This window comes from Phyllobates terribilis, unplaced genomic scaffold (assembly GCF_046119375.1).
Source record: "Phyllobates terribilis strain yellow unplaced genomic scaffold, ASM4611937v1 Scaffold_11__3_contigs__length_659146591, whole genome shotgun sequence".
NCBI classification, from domain to species: domain Eukaryota; kingdom Metazoa; phylum Chordata; class Amphibia; order Anura; family Dendrobatidae; genus Phyllobates; species Phyllobates terribilis.
The window spans coordinates 541,460,939-541,475,072 of record NW_027362771.1 but is presented as its reverse complement, the minus strand read 5'-3'; the positions used below and the strand labels follow the sequence as shown (position 1 = coordinate 541,475,072).

Here is a 14,134-nt window from a genome sequence, read left to right as displayed (position 1 = left end):
TTAACTTTTTAAGGAAGTTCTCAAATATTCTCTAGAATTTCAACCATTTTATTTTTTTTTTATTTTTTTTCTTTCTGACATTTTTTTACAATCCATTGACATTTCTTCACCGTATATGACGTGGCCAGCGTAATGTACACCGTGTTTATTCTTCTTCGAGGAGATGTTCTCATCCTCTTTCTGATCTGTTTTGCAGCCGAGCGTCAGCGCCTCCTGTCTCCATCGCCGTGCTATGGCTCCAGGTTGTGTGAAGGATCCAGCCCAGAGGAGGTGCAGCTTCGACGGCGGCTGAAGTATTTCTTTATGAGCCCTTGTGACAAGTACAGAGCCAAAGGGAGGAAACCGTACAAATTGGCCCTGCAGTTAATAAAGATCATGTTGGTCACCGTACAGGTATGGTGAGAGATACGGCGGTCACTGACTTTCAATCAGACCTGTGGGGTCAGTCTGACTAAACTCTGTTCACACGTTCAGTATTTGGTCAGTATTTTACATCAGTATTTGTAGCCAAAATCAGGAGTGGGTGATGAATACAGAAGTGGTGACGTGTTTCTCTTATACTTTTCCTCTGATTGTTCCTCTCCTGGTTCTTGCTTACAAATACCGATGTAAAACACTGAACGTGTGAACGTGGCCTTAGTTTTGGTTGCAAGTGATAAAAATGTTCAGACTCCTGCTTAAAAATCAGTTATTTAACTTTCTCCGAACATAAAATTTATATGAATATTTCTATCAATATAAAACCCCCATTTATCAAGAAATTGGGGATAGCCAGGGTGTCCTAGGGGTGATAGAAAATCGCTTATCACCTTTTTTTTTTTCCTGTCTCTTAATCTCCAACAGTGGCATTAACAGCTAGCTGACATGGAGGCGCGTCATTCAGGGGTCACCGATTGCTGTGACAGACGGGGGTCTGCCGAAGACCTTAGTGCTTGTCCTTACGGCCTGTAGCCGGGCTTTAATGGACACTGATTTCTGCTATACACAGTGATGCTTTGACATTCCCGTATATAGCACAAGCGATCAGAGGATTGCAGCTTCAAGTCCCCTAAGGGGACTAAGAACAGTGAAGTGTGTGAAGAAAGAGCAAAAAATAAAAAAACCTTTCCCGATACAATTTTGGGCTTCATTTTTGGGGACACTAGTTGATTGGCGGTCGTTTGAATACCTGTTCACACAAGCACACCATGCGCACTGTGCGATCTATACTCGCTCACTGTGCACGGGCTGCCATTGTTCTCTGCTGTGCTAGTCCTGCTTACACATGCCGATGCTTCACCAAGAACTGTGATCTTTTATGCTTGTGACGCGCCCCTGGGCCTGCTGTGTCGCGCAGCGTCTCGCGCACGGGGGCTTACCCGGAACCGGATCAGATGAGGGTTGTAGTCTCCGAGTGGCGGGGACCCGGTCCGTGCCCAGGGAGTCAGACTCAGTGTGTGGCAGTCTTGATAGATGTTATTTGAGTGTCGACTACGCCACCCGTTGATTTGCAGCTATGGAGCTGCCGCTGCAGGGCAGACCGCTGAGGCCGGTGTAGAATTGTGCAGCGTGATAGTATAACCCCCAACGGGAGGGGTATGGCCTCAGGGCAGCCGACGTGGAAGATGGGGGTAGCAGGAACCACTCAGAGACGGTGCGGTGTAATTCAGGGTCTTTACTGGTAACAACGATAGACCCTCCCGGAGTACTTGCTAGCGAACGGGGCCTGGTCAGTCCTTGAGCAGATGGGATCTCCCCTGGCCAGGCGGAGTTGTAGGCCTCCCAAACTGACTGTACTCTTCTGGCTACCTTGCTAGAAGCGGATATAAGTAGCCCACGTCCCTGAGTGTACTGTGTGGTGCTCACCCGTATGGCCGGTGACTCGGGGCCTTCTATTGGCTTCCGCTCCACGATGGCGGTGCTGGTCCCACACGTGTGACCGTGCCTTCGGGTTTCTGGGCCTGAGGACCTGAAATCCCCTGCCGGTCGGCTTCTGCTGCTGGGTAGGAGTTAGTCCCCACAGCCTCGGACGCCGGGTCCGGTAAGAAAGCTTCTCAGTCAGGGCGAGCTCTGCAGCTGCCAGCCCCTGACTCGTAGTAGTATTGCTCCCACTGAGCTCCAGCTGTTTCTTCCTATGACTGTCTCTTGTCTCTACTCTCCTTGACTCCTAACCCTGCTTCAGCCCCGGGTTTATATAGGGGAAGTTCTTCCCCTCCCAAGACTGGGCAGGAGGTGTGGCATGCACAGGATCCCTGACCAAGAGACCTCCCACCTGCTCTCAGACGTATTATCTCTATTACTGTGGCAACCAGACCCCTGGGGTGTCACATTCCCCCCTAGTGAAATTTAGTACTCCGGGACTAAACATATTTTAGAAAAAACATAACAAGGTATAAACAATAATAGTACAATAAGAAAAACATATAAAGATGGTCACGGCGTGTCCGCAACCGGGTGCAGTTTTGAAAAGCAAGGTGTCCATTTCACCAAAACAGGGAGACGTAACCAGGTAGGGGTCTGTCCTACCCCGAGTCCTTAACAGTCTTTAGTCCGTCCTGGGTTACGCTCCAACTATGTACAAGGATTCCCGGTAAATCCACCAAGGACTCCTACAAATAACTAGAAACACAAAATTATACACAAGCAACAATACACAGGTAAACATAAATAAAACAATTTATACACTTCAAATCCTCCACCGTGCGGGTAACTGGCCTCTAGTGGCCCTAGTGGACCTACGGAGCTGACTGCCTAGCCCTGAACTACAGGGTGTAGGAGCTGTCAAGGGTAAACTGGGCAGCTGTCTACCGGCTCTTTGGCTCACTAGGGATATGGCAGGCTCACTGCAAGCAGAGGGTTGATCCTCCTGGTCTGCGGGTGTGGGGTCTTCTGCCTCCTGGACCGGCTGTTCTTCCAGCTCTACCTGTTGCTCCGTAGGTGCTTGGGATGCTGGTTGGAGGAAGGTGAGTACGGGTACCACAACTGCACCATTGACTTGAGTCCAAGACCGAGGGAAGTCCCCGAGCACAGTACTAACCATATCTTCCCTTTCCTCTACGGGTCGATGGTCTTCTTGTTCCTCTTCAGGGTTCCTCAGTTGTTCAGGACACGTCTTCAGGTGGTCCCGGGATACAATAGCTGTGGTTTCCCCTCCGTCTTTACTGATGGTACAAACCTTCGGGTTCTCGTGGCTTGAGGGCAGTACGGTGTACGGGTCCTTTTCCCACTGGTCGTCCAACTTGTGGAGCCGTCTCTTCCTCTTCAAGACCTGCTCTCCGGGTACCAGGGGAACAGCGGGAGCATACTGGTTGTAAGTTTTCTCTTGTCTTTCCCTAGCCTGACAGAGACTTCGCTCCACGCTCTCCTGTACTCTCCGGTACTGCTGCTGCCTCTCTGTGTCCCAGTCTGTTTCTGGTGAAGTGTCCTCGGGTGTCAGGACTCCCATTTCCAGGTCAACAGGTAACTTACCAGGTCTTGCCCTCATTAGGTAAGCCGGGGTACAGTTGGTGGAACCTACCGGGATGTGGTTGTATAGGTCCACCAGATCGGGCAACTTCTCAGGCCACAGACTGCGTTCTTCCAGGGGCAACGTTTTTAAAAGATCCATTACCACCTGGTTCATTTTCTCACAAAGTCCATTAGTTTGCGGATGGTAGGGTGTCGTCCTTATCTTCCGGCAGCCATACAGATTGCAGAATTCCTGGAAGACCTCCGCTTCAAAGGCAGGTCCCTGGTCCGTCAGCACTTGGTCCGGGTACCCGTGTGGACGGCAAAAGTGCTGCTGGAAGGCTCTAGCTGCTGTTTGAGCCGTTAAGTCCTTGACGGGGACGACAACCAAGAACCGAGAGTAATGATCCACGATGGTTAACGCGTAGACGTAGCCACTTCTGCTTGGGGTCAGTTTTACATGATCCAAGGCTACCAGTTCCAACGGTTGCCGGGTGACGATGGACTGCAGGGGAGTCTTCTGGCTGGCACGGTCCTTCCTTTCAGGTTGCACGGGCCACAGTCTCTGCACCACTTCTCAATGGTTCCCCTCATGCCTACCCAGTGGAATCGCTCGCGCAGCAGGAACTCCAGCTTCTTCCACCCGAAGTGTCCAGCTCCGTCGTGGTATGCCTCCATCACCATGGCTGCGTCTCTTCGTGGCACCACTACTTGCCAGAGTAGTTCATGCGTCCGGGAGTTAACCATTCTGCGGCACAACTTCCCCTTGTAAAGGAACAGTCGACTCTTCTCTGCCCATAGTTGTTTGGCTTCCTCCGGAGCGTCTGGTTCAAGGCAAGCCTCCGGGCGAGTCAGCATCTCCTTCACCAGTCGGACGGCAGGGTCGCTGTCTTGCGTTTCCGCCCAGTTGTAGTGAGGTAAGGGGTTCAACGTAGCAGCCTGCTTACTCCTTACCCGGTGGGAATACTGGATAGTCCCATGACGGTGGAACGCAGGGAGTTCAACTTCTTCCAGTCCCTCCGGATCTTCTCCTTCGTCCGGCAGGTTGGGCATCCTGGACAGGGCATCCGCGTTGGTATTGGAGCGTCCGGCCCGGTATTTGATTGTGAACTCGTAGTTGGACAGACGGGCCATCCACCTCTGCTCCAGGGCACCGAGTCTTGCCGTGTCCAGGTGTGTCAACGGGTTGTTATCCGTGTACACGGTGAACCGGGGTAATGCTTAAAGCGCTCGGTGACTGCCCATACTACGGCCAGGAACTCTAGCTTAAATGAGCTGTAATTCTCGGGGTTCCTTTCGGTGGGTCGCAGTTTTCGGCTGGCGTAGGCGATTACTCGTTCCTTCCCCTGCTGGATCTGGGACAGTACGGCTCCTAGCCCGATGTTACTGGCGTCGGTGTAGAGGATAAAGGGCTGGCTATAATCCGGGTACGCCAGGATTTCGTCCCCTGTGAGGGCCATCTTCAGCTGGCGGAAGGACTCTTCTTCCAGCTCCTCCCATTTGAAGGGCGGCTTCTGGTTCTTGGCCTTCCGGGACTGGCCTATCAGGAGGTCCTGCATAGGTGCTGCCTTTTTGGTGAAACCGGGAATAAACCTTCGGTAGTAGCCTACCAACCCGAGGAACTGCCGCACTTCTTTTACACTGGAGGGGCTTGGCCATTCCTTAATTGCGGTGATCTTATCAGGGTCGGGAGCCACTCCGTCAGCGCTCACCACGTGTCCCAGGTACTGCACCTTTTGGTTTCAGGAGGTGACACTTGGGAGGGTTTCACCTTTAGGCCGTAACTCGCCAGAGCTTCGAACACTTCCGCCAGGTGTTTCAGGTGGTCCTCATACGTCTTGGAATATACGATGACATCGTCCAGGTACAACAAGACCGTCTCGAAGTTTCTGTGGCCCAGACAACACTCCATTAGTCGTTGGAAGGTTCCTGGTGCATTGCAGAGTCCGAACGGCATGCAGGTAAACTCGCTAAGTCCCATCGGGGTGGTGAATGCGGTCTTCTCCCGGTCCGCCTCTGCTACAGGAACCTGCCAGTACCCGCTAGTGAGATCCAAGGTAGAGAAGAAGTTAGCAGATCTTAAAGCAGCCAATGACTCCTCTATCCTTGGTAAGGGGTACGCATCCTTGTGTGTGATACGGTTGATTTTCCGGTAATCTACACACATCCTCATGGTGTTGTCTTTCTTTCGGACTAAGACTAGTGGAGCTGCCCAGGGGCTACAGCTATCCCTGATCACCCCAGCCTCCTTCATGTCTCTAAGCATCCCCTTGGCGTGTTGGTAGTGGGCAGGGGGTACGGGTCGATACCTCTCTTTTATAGGAGGATGGTCTCCCGTGGGGATGTGGTGTTCTACCCCCTTGACTCGCCCGAAGTCTAACGGGTGTTTACTGAACACTCTCTCGTACTCTTGAACCACCCGATAGACTCCTTGTTTCTGGTGTGCGGGAGTGGAGTCAGTACCCAGATGTAGTTGCTGACACCAGTCCTCCATGTTTTTCTTAGAGCCGTTACCTTCCTCCGGGTGAGATGGAGGCAAGGGTTCCACAGATTGTATAGAATTTTGGTTAATGGTATATAATTTAGCTAGCGTGGCATACCGGGGCAGATACACTTCCCTCTCCCCGATATTTATTATGCGAACGGGCACCCTCCCATGGCGTACATCAACCACCCCCCGTGCTGTCAAAATGGTGGGCCTACTGTCCGAGTAAACTGGTTCTACCATTGCCTGGTAATCCCTACCTCTCAGACCAATAGCTGCCCGGCACCAAATCATCATTTCACTTTTTGGGGGCATGGCAATAGGAAAAGGGTCACACATTCTTACGCTACCAATCTCACCGCCGGAGAGTTCCACCTGTTGCCGTCGCATCAGTGCCCGGATCTCTTTCTGGAGCACCCGCTGCTCGCCGGAGCTGGCGTTCTTGGCAACCTGCTGTAAAAGGAAAATCACCTCTGCAAGACAATTTTCAATTACATTAGTTCCTAGAGTTATCTTTGGGTGACTCTCATGTTTGTCAATATCTACAATGATCAGTCCCTGTGCTGCCAGTTCGACTCTACCGATTTTGATGGTCACCTCTTTAAATCCGATCTGTGGCACGGGCTGGCCATTGCTGGCGATGATACTCAAGTCGTCGTCAGGGTAGCGGGTAATATCCGAGTCATTCCAGTACTGCTTAAAGAGCACGTACGGGATGGTGGTGACCTGTGACCCGGTGTCCAGTAGGTCACTCATGCGAATGCCATCCAGTACCACAGGCAAGACTGGACGTCCTCCCACATATCTGTCGCGCCAGTTCGATGGGCCTGGTGATCTTTTTCCTGGGGGTTGGCCCTCTACCCCAGGTTGTGCCCGTTTAAAGAACAGTACCTTGCCATATGTCCGGGTTGATTGCAGCGGCGGCAGATGGGTCGTCCGTCCTCGCTGTATCGGTCACTGGGTCTTCCTCTGGCCGGTGGGGTCCTCCTTGGTCGATGCCACGGGATGTCCTCCGGTCCGGATGCCAGCTGGATCTTCCCTGGGGTGGAAACCTGTAAAGACTGCACAGTTCGGGTTAGCGCAGCCACGCTCTTAGCTAGCTCTTGGACCTGATGGTGTAGGTCTGGAGCCGGGTCATTGTCCAAAGCCTGCGCATCAGCTCCCACAGGCCCTGCCGACAAGGGCGCCGCCTCCTGGTGGTAAGTAATAGCTGGGCGCCTGTGGGTCATAACGCCACCCGGTGCCGGTTCTCGGAGCACCCGGATGGCTCTGTCCTTGAACTGTGCAAAGCCCAGATGGGGATCCTGTAAGGCCATCGCCCGCAACTGAGTTCGGTGGGCATTACAATACAGTCCCTCTATAAATTGTTCGGTCAACAGCCTGTCCTCGTTTCCCACTCCATCAGGGTCGGTCTGCTTAATGGCCCTCAGGGCCTCTTGTAGGTTTAGTGCATAGTCCCTTATACTCTCATGCGCTCGCTGCTTGCACCCGTAGAATCTAAGCTTAATCTCGGCTGAGGTGCGGGTATCAAAGGTATCCTTCAGCCGGGTTAGTATCCCTGCGACAGTCTTCCTCCCAGGTGGCCAGGATTTTACTTCCCTTTTGGCTGCCCCGGTTAGTTGGGCCACCAGGATGCTCACTTTTTGCTCTTCTGTGAGGGGGTACACCTGGAAGAGGCTATCCAGCTTTTCTCTAAAGTCATGCAGGGTATGTGACTCCCCTGAGTACTGGGGTAGCCAAGCGGCTCCCGGGATATAGGGCATGGTGAAGGGCATAACTGCAGCAGCGGTGGCGCTGGCGGGGGTTGAGGCAGTGAAGCTCTCCTCCGTATCCGACATCTTCCTCCCCCCTAGTGGACCGTGGCCTACCTTGCGATGATCCTGTTCCGTAGGCCGCGGCTCCGCAGTAGATCGTCAGGGTTGAGGACCTTCCGTCGCGCTCCGGTGACGTCGGCGTCTGCTGGGCTCCTTCCAGGACCTTACGCAACGTCCGGACGTGAGGCGGGGCTCCAGTTCTCGCGCGCTTTCGAAGTCCACGCCCCTCTTCTTCCCGCGCGGCGTCCTCAAGATGGCGTCCAATGGCGGGAAAACTCCACGGATGGCGGGAAGAAGGCCGAAGATGGCGCCGGATGGCGGGAAAACTTCGCGGATGGCGGGAAGAAGGCAAAAGATGGCGCCGGATGGCGGGAAACCTCACCACTGGTAAGTTTGAACAGTCTTTGCTTTTCAGGCACGCAGTACCCGGTGGTTGCGGGCACGAAATCCTGCCGACTACGCCAAAGTTGACGCGCCCCTGGGCCTGCTGTGTCGCGCAGCGTCTCGCGCACGGGGGCTTACCCGGAGCCGGATCAGATGAGGGTTGTAGTCTCCGAGTGGCGGGGACCCGGTCCGTGCCCAGGGAGTCAGACTCAGTGTGTGGCAGTCTTGATAGATGTTATTTGAGTGTCGACTACGCCACCCGTTGATTTGCAGCTATGGAGCTGCCGCTGCAGGGCAGACCGCTGAGGCCGGTGTAGAATTGTGCAGCGTGATAGTATAACCCCCAACGGGAGGGGTATGGCCTCAGGGCAGCCGACGTGGAAGATGGGGGTAGCAGGAACCACTCAGAGACGGTGCGGTGTAATTCAGGGTCTTTACTGGTAACAACAATAGACCCTCCCGGAGTACTTGCTAGCGAACGGGGCCTGGTCAGTCCTTGAGCAGATGGGATCTCCCCTGGCCAGGCGGAGTTGTAGGCCTCCCAAACTGACTGTACTCTTCTGGCTACCTTGCTAGAAGCGGATATAAGTAGCCCACGTCCCTGAGTGTACTGTGTGGTGCTCACCCGTATGGCCGGTGACTCGGGGCCTTCTATTGGCTTCCGCTCCACGATGGCGGTGCTGGTCCCACACGTGTGACCGTGCCTTCGGGTTTCTGGGCCTGAGGACCTGAAATCCCCTGCCGGTCGGCTTCTGCTGCTGGGTAGGAGTTAGTCCCCACAGCCTCGGACGCCGGGTCCGGTAAGAAAGCTTCTCAGTCAGGGCGAGCTCTGCAGCTGCCAGCCCCTGACTCGTAGTAGTATTGCTCCCACTGAGCTCCAGCTGTTTCTTCCTATGACTGTCTCTTGTCTCTACTCTCCTTGACTCCTAACCCTGCTTCAGCCCCGGGTTTATATAGGGGAAGTTCTTCCCCTCCCAAGACTGGGCAGGAGGTGTGGCATGCACAGGATCCCTGACCAAGAGACCTCCCACCTGCTCTCAGACGTAATATCTCTATGACTGTGGCAACCAGACCCCTGGGGTGTCACACTTGTATAAGATCATTTCACCCAATAAAATTCATCAACTGATCAGCAGCCTGTCTACATGACAAGATAATCGGGAAATGAGCATTTTTAACAAAGCTTGTACACCATTTATCTTGCAGTATAAATGGCTCTTAAAGCGCACCTGTCAGCAGATTTGTGCTTAGTAAACCACATACACTGTCAGGTGGGCGCTGTTACACTGAGTAAAATGATGCCTTTGTTGATGACATCTGTCCTGTGGTTCTTTTATAATCTATACTTTCAGTTCAGCGATAATGATATGCTCGTGCTCCTCTGTATTCGTATATTCCTATCTCTGGCCTCTGACAGGTCACTGTGCTTTCAGTGACCTACCTACTATTTTAAATACTGCCTGTGTAGTTTCTCTGCCCATGTGAAATTTACATATCCCAAAATGGCCGCCCGGCGCCTGCGCAGTAGCATCTTTTGGTTGCCGAGAGATGTTACTGCGCGGATGCTATTTTGCTTTTGGAAAAAGTGTGGGTACAGCAATATGGCGCTGCGCAGTAGCATCTCGGCAATAGAGAAATGCTACTGCGCAAGCGGGGGCCTTATTGCTGCAGGCAAGTTTTTTTTTTTTCCCCCTGTAGCAAAATGGCGCGAGTTCAGTAGTATCGACAAGCGTCAGATGCTACTGCGCATGCGCGGCACCGTATTGGTGCACCCACACTTTTCCAAAAGCAAAATAACGCCCGCGCTGTAACATCCCTCGGCAACCGAAAGATGCTACTGCGCATGCGAGGGCGTCAGGCAGCCATTTTGGCATATGTAAATTTCACATGGGCAGAGAAATGACACAGTCAGTATTTAAAATAGTAGCCAAGTCACTGAAAGCACAGTGACCTGTCAGAGGCCAGAGATGGGAACACATAATGAGAGTTCCAGAGCACATGCATATCATTATGGCAGAACTGAAACTAAAGACTATAAAATAATCACTGTATGGATTTCATCAACAAAGGTATCATTTTACTCAGTGTAATGGCGCCCACCTGACTGTGTGTGGTTTATTAAGCACAATCCTGCTGACAGGTTCGCTTTAAGAGTTCTACATTGCAGCCTGATCTTTCAATATCTAATGGGGCTTGTCCACACATTTAAAAGTTGAGGCTCAATACTTTATAGAAAACCTGTCTAATAATGATGATAATATTATGTTTTTGCTCTTATCGTGCGTGTGCGCTTGTGTGGTTTTTTTTATTATCCTCCATATGGTTCCAGAGACATGGGCCTTTTTTAATTAGTGATAATATTTATGCTCTTTACCAACATACCCATACCTTACAGAACCGTATGGAGGATTGAAAAAAAAAACAAAAAAAAACTAATAATTATTTCTCCCCCAATATGCTTTCATAAAGTTTAATTCCTTTCTTTACTCATGTAGGGTAAATTTGGTGAAGTTGGCCTTATTAGTGGCGTCCAGTGTAGAACTATGGAGAATAAGCTGATGGCATGAGAAATGCATCCACAATGCATTGTGTATATACAGTTGAAACCAGAGGTTTACATACACTATATAAAAAGACACATATGCATGTTTTTCTCAATATCTGACATGAAATCAGAATAAACCTTTTTTAATAAGAGAGCGAGAGATATGTTTTAAGGCATTTTTAGTATTTGGTACCATTGCCCTTTAAAGTGAATGACTTGGGTGAAACTTTTGGGATATCCTTCCACAAGCTTCTCACAACAGTTGGTCGGAATTTGGGCCCATTTCCTCCTGACAAAACTTATGTATCTGATCCAGGTTTGTAGGTCTCCTTGCTCGCACCTGCCTTTTCAGCTTTGCCCATAAATTCTCAATAGGATTGAGATCAGGGCTTTGTGATGGCCACTCCAAAACATGGACTTGGTTATCCTTAAGCCACTTTTTTCCCATTTTGGCAGTATGCTTCGGGTCATTGTCCATTTGGAAGATCCATTTTCGCCCAAGCTTTAACTTCCTGGCTGATGTCTTGAGATGTTGCTTCAGTATTGCCACATAATCTTTTTCTCATGATGCAATCTATTTTGTGAAGTGCACCAGTCCCTCCTGCAGCAAAACAACTCCACAACATGATGCTGCGACCACTGTGTTTCACAGTTGGGATGGTGTTTAGGCTTCCAAGCTTCTCCCTTTTTTCCCTCCAAATGTAACGATTGTCATTATGCCAAAAAGTTCAATTTTAGTTTCATCAGACCACAGGATGTGTCTCCAAAAGTGAAGGCCTTTGTTCCTGTGTGCATTTGCATACATTAATCTGGCTTTTTTTTTTTATGTTTCTTTTGGAGTAATGGCTTCTTCCTGGCAGAGTGGCCTTTCAGCCCATGTTGCTACAGTACTCGTTTCATTGTGGATATTGACACAATCTTACCAGCTTACGCCATCTTTACAAGGTATTTTGCTTTTGTCCTTGGGTTGATATGCGCGTGTCAGACCAAAGCGCGTTCATCTCTGGGACAGAGAACCCATCGCCTTCCTGACGGTATGATGGCTAGACATTCCCATCTTGTTTGTAATTGCATATCATTGTTTGTACAGATGAACGAGGCACCTTCAGGTATCTTGAAATTGTACCCAAGGATGAGCCAGACTTGTGCAAGTCCACAATTCTCTACCGGATATCTTGACTGATTTCTTTAGACTTTCCCATGATGCTACACAGAAGCATTTTTTTTTTTTAGGTGTGCATTAAAATACATCCACAGGTGTCTCTAACTCATATGTTGCCAAAAAACCTGTCAAAAACTTCCAAACACATGACATCATCATATGGGCAGTCCAGAATTGTTTAAAGGCATAGTAATCTTGGTGTATGTAAACTTTTGACTTTGCAGTAAGTAATAAAAATGCCTTAAAACATTCTCTCTCTCTCTCTCTCTCTCTCTCTCTCTCTCTCTCTCTCTCTCTCTCTCTCTCATTATTTTGGCATTTGGCAAATATTAAAAATGATGGTAATCCTAATTGACCTAAAACAGGAAAGGTTTATTCTGATTTCATGTCAGATATGGAGAAAAACACGCACATGTGTCTTTTTATATAGTGTATGTAAACTTCTGGTTACAATTGTATATGGATATCACCATGTAATCGGAGCAGCCCAAACTCTGCCTTGTATTGGGGAGGGAGGGGGGGCGGTTGCGCAGATCCCACCAATGTCACCATCTTGTCAGGGAGACGCAACTCCGCTGCCTCTAATCGTCAGGACAATTGACTGAGGGGACGAGGCTGCGGCTGCTTCTACTGCTAGGCCAGTTAATGGGGAACTCTGAGCATATGGTATATACACCTCCAATTCATGGAGTATATATCTACATGTACCCCAGTACGGTCACTGCCAACTCCATAATAACAAAAAAGAACCACTAACTGTCACCACCAATCGTTTATACAGGCCTTTTGGACACCCATTGCAGGTAGTGTATGGCTTCAGGGGTGCAGTTTACAGAGCAAGAGGAATTACGCTATTACATTTTATATCTTTTAATCCAGAAAGGTATTAAAAAGAGTGATACAAAATGAGGAAAAAAATATGCTCTATAGAATGACATTAAAAAAAAAAAAAAAAAAAAAAAAGGGATAACAAAAGAAAATTACTAAACCTGTGTCAAATGGCTCGGAGCTTAGCGAAGGGATGTACTCCTTAGGAAAACTGACAGAACCCGCTTTAAGCTGTACCTTCCAGGACTGACAAATGACCAAACCCAAATTCTGTTTATTAAATCAAGCTTATGCCCACATACTTCCCCTTCATGAACTCATGTGGGATGTGGTAGGTTCTTAAGAATTTTGAGATCCCCCAACTTACAGGATACATTCGCCCCTGGAGATCCCAAGCGGTAGATATCCTGTGTCTCATCGCGATTTTACCTTTTCATTGTGAGGGTGATATGTCCCTTCTCCAGAGATGTCTTATGGATTTTAATTTTTTTTCTGACAGTACGTATGTGGTAATACATGGTTGCCAACAGTCCTCATCCCTCTACTTTTCTCTCGCAGCTCATCCTGTTCGGTCTAAGTAATCAGATGGTTGTACAGTTTAAGGAGGAGAACACTGTGGTGTTTAAGCATCTCTTCTTGAAGGATTACACGGACGATTTGGATAAGACCTACGCAGTCTACACCCAGAACGACGTCTACGAGCACTTATTTTATGCCGTGGAGCAGGTAAGTGATGACATTGTAACCCATACACCCATCATACATTTATGTAGCTAGTGCTATATATAAAGTGGCTGGCCTTGTGTGTCTCCTTTTCTTCAGTAGTCATGTCCCCTCTTCAATTAAAGGTTTTTTACAATCTCCTTTTTATGTCTCCAAATGCTTGTGTACCTGGGTTCAGTGCCTCAGCACCGCTGCAGCCAATCACTGAGATCAGCCGCTCTTCAGAGTTAGACGGCACAAGCCACTGCTGCAGGGAAACATGTTGTCACCACTGCAGCCAATGGGGGGAGGGGGGGGGGGAGACCCTTATCAGCGGCAGAGTCGACACTGATTCTGGTGAGGATGAGAACTATCTGCATTTGGGAACATAACTCGTGATAATGAAAAGCTTGAATGATCGACAAGCCTGAGCTGCCTTATATGTAAGATTATCTATAAAGAAACCACTATATTTTTGCCGGCGCTCTAGAGACGAACAACTTACTCGTTTTTATTCTTATTAATTACATAATATATTATAAAGATTGGAGCGCTGTTTTTACTTTTTCTGCGCTCCAAATTCCCCACTGACCATCATATTAATGCCATTTGTATTTTGGACAACTTGTGTGTCTAGGTTTCCTGACGAGGCCAGTCCATATTTTATACCCTTGTAGGAACTACACTTCCTGCTGGATTCCACTAATTGCTGGGGTATCAGCAGCAGGATGACCTCTGTACTGGCCATGGGTCTCCTGAAATGAGCGAACAGCCTCATGAACTCTAAA

At 49.5% G+C, this 14,134-nt stretch overlaps 1 protein-coding gene across 1 annotated transcript in view; it reads left to right on the top strand.

The window, feature by feature from the left end:
- Nucleotides 1–14,134, top strand: part of MCOLN1 (mucolipin TRP cation channel 1) — a 38,165-nt gene that overhangs the window by 9,484 nt on the left and 14,547 nt on the right. The window contains exons 2-3 of the mRNA XM_073653889.1: nt 197–393; nt 13,203–13,370. Of these exons, the coding sequence (XP_073509990.1) occupies nt 197–393; nt 13,203–13,370 (365 nt within the window). The remainder of the gene's footprint in view (nt 1–196; nt 394–13,202; nt 13,371–14,134) is intronic.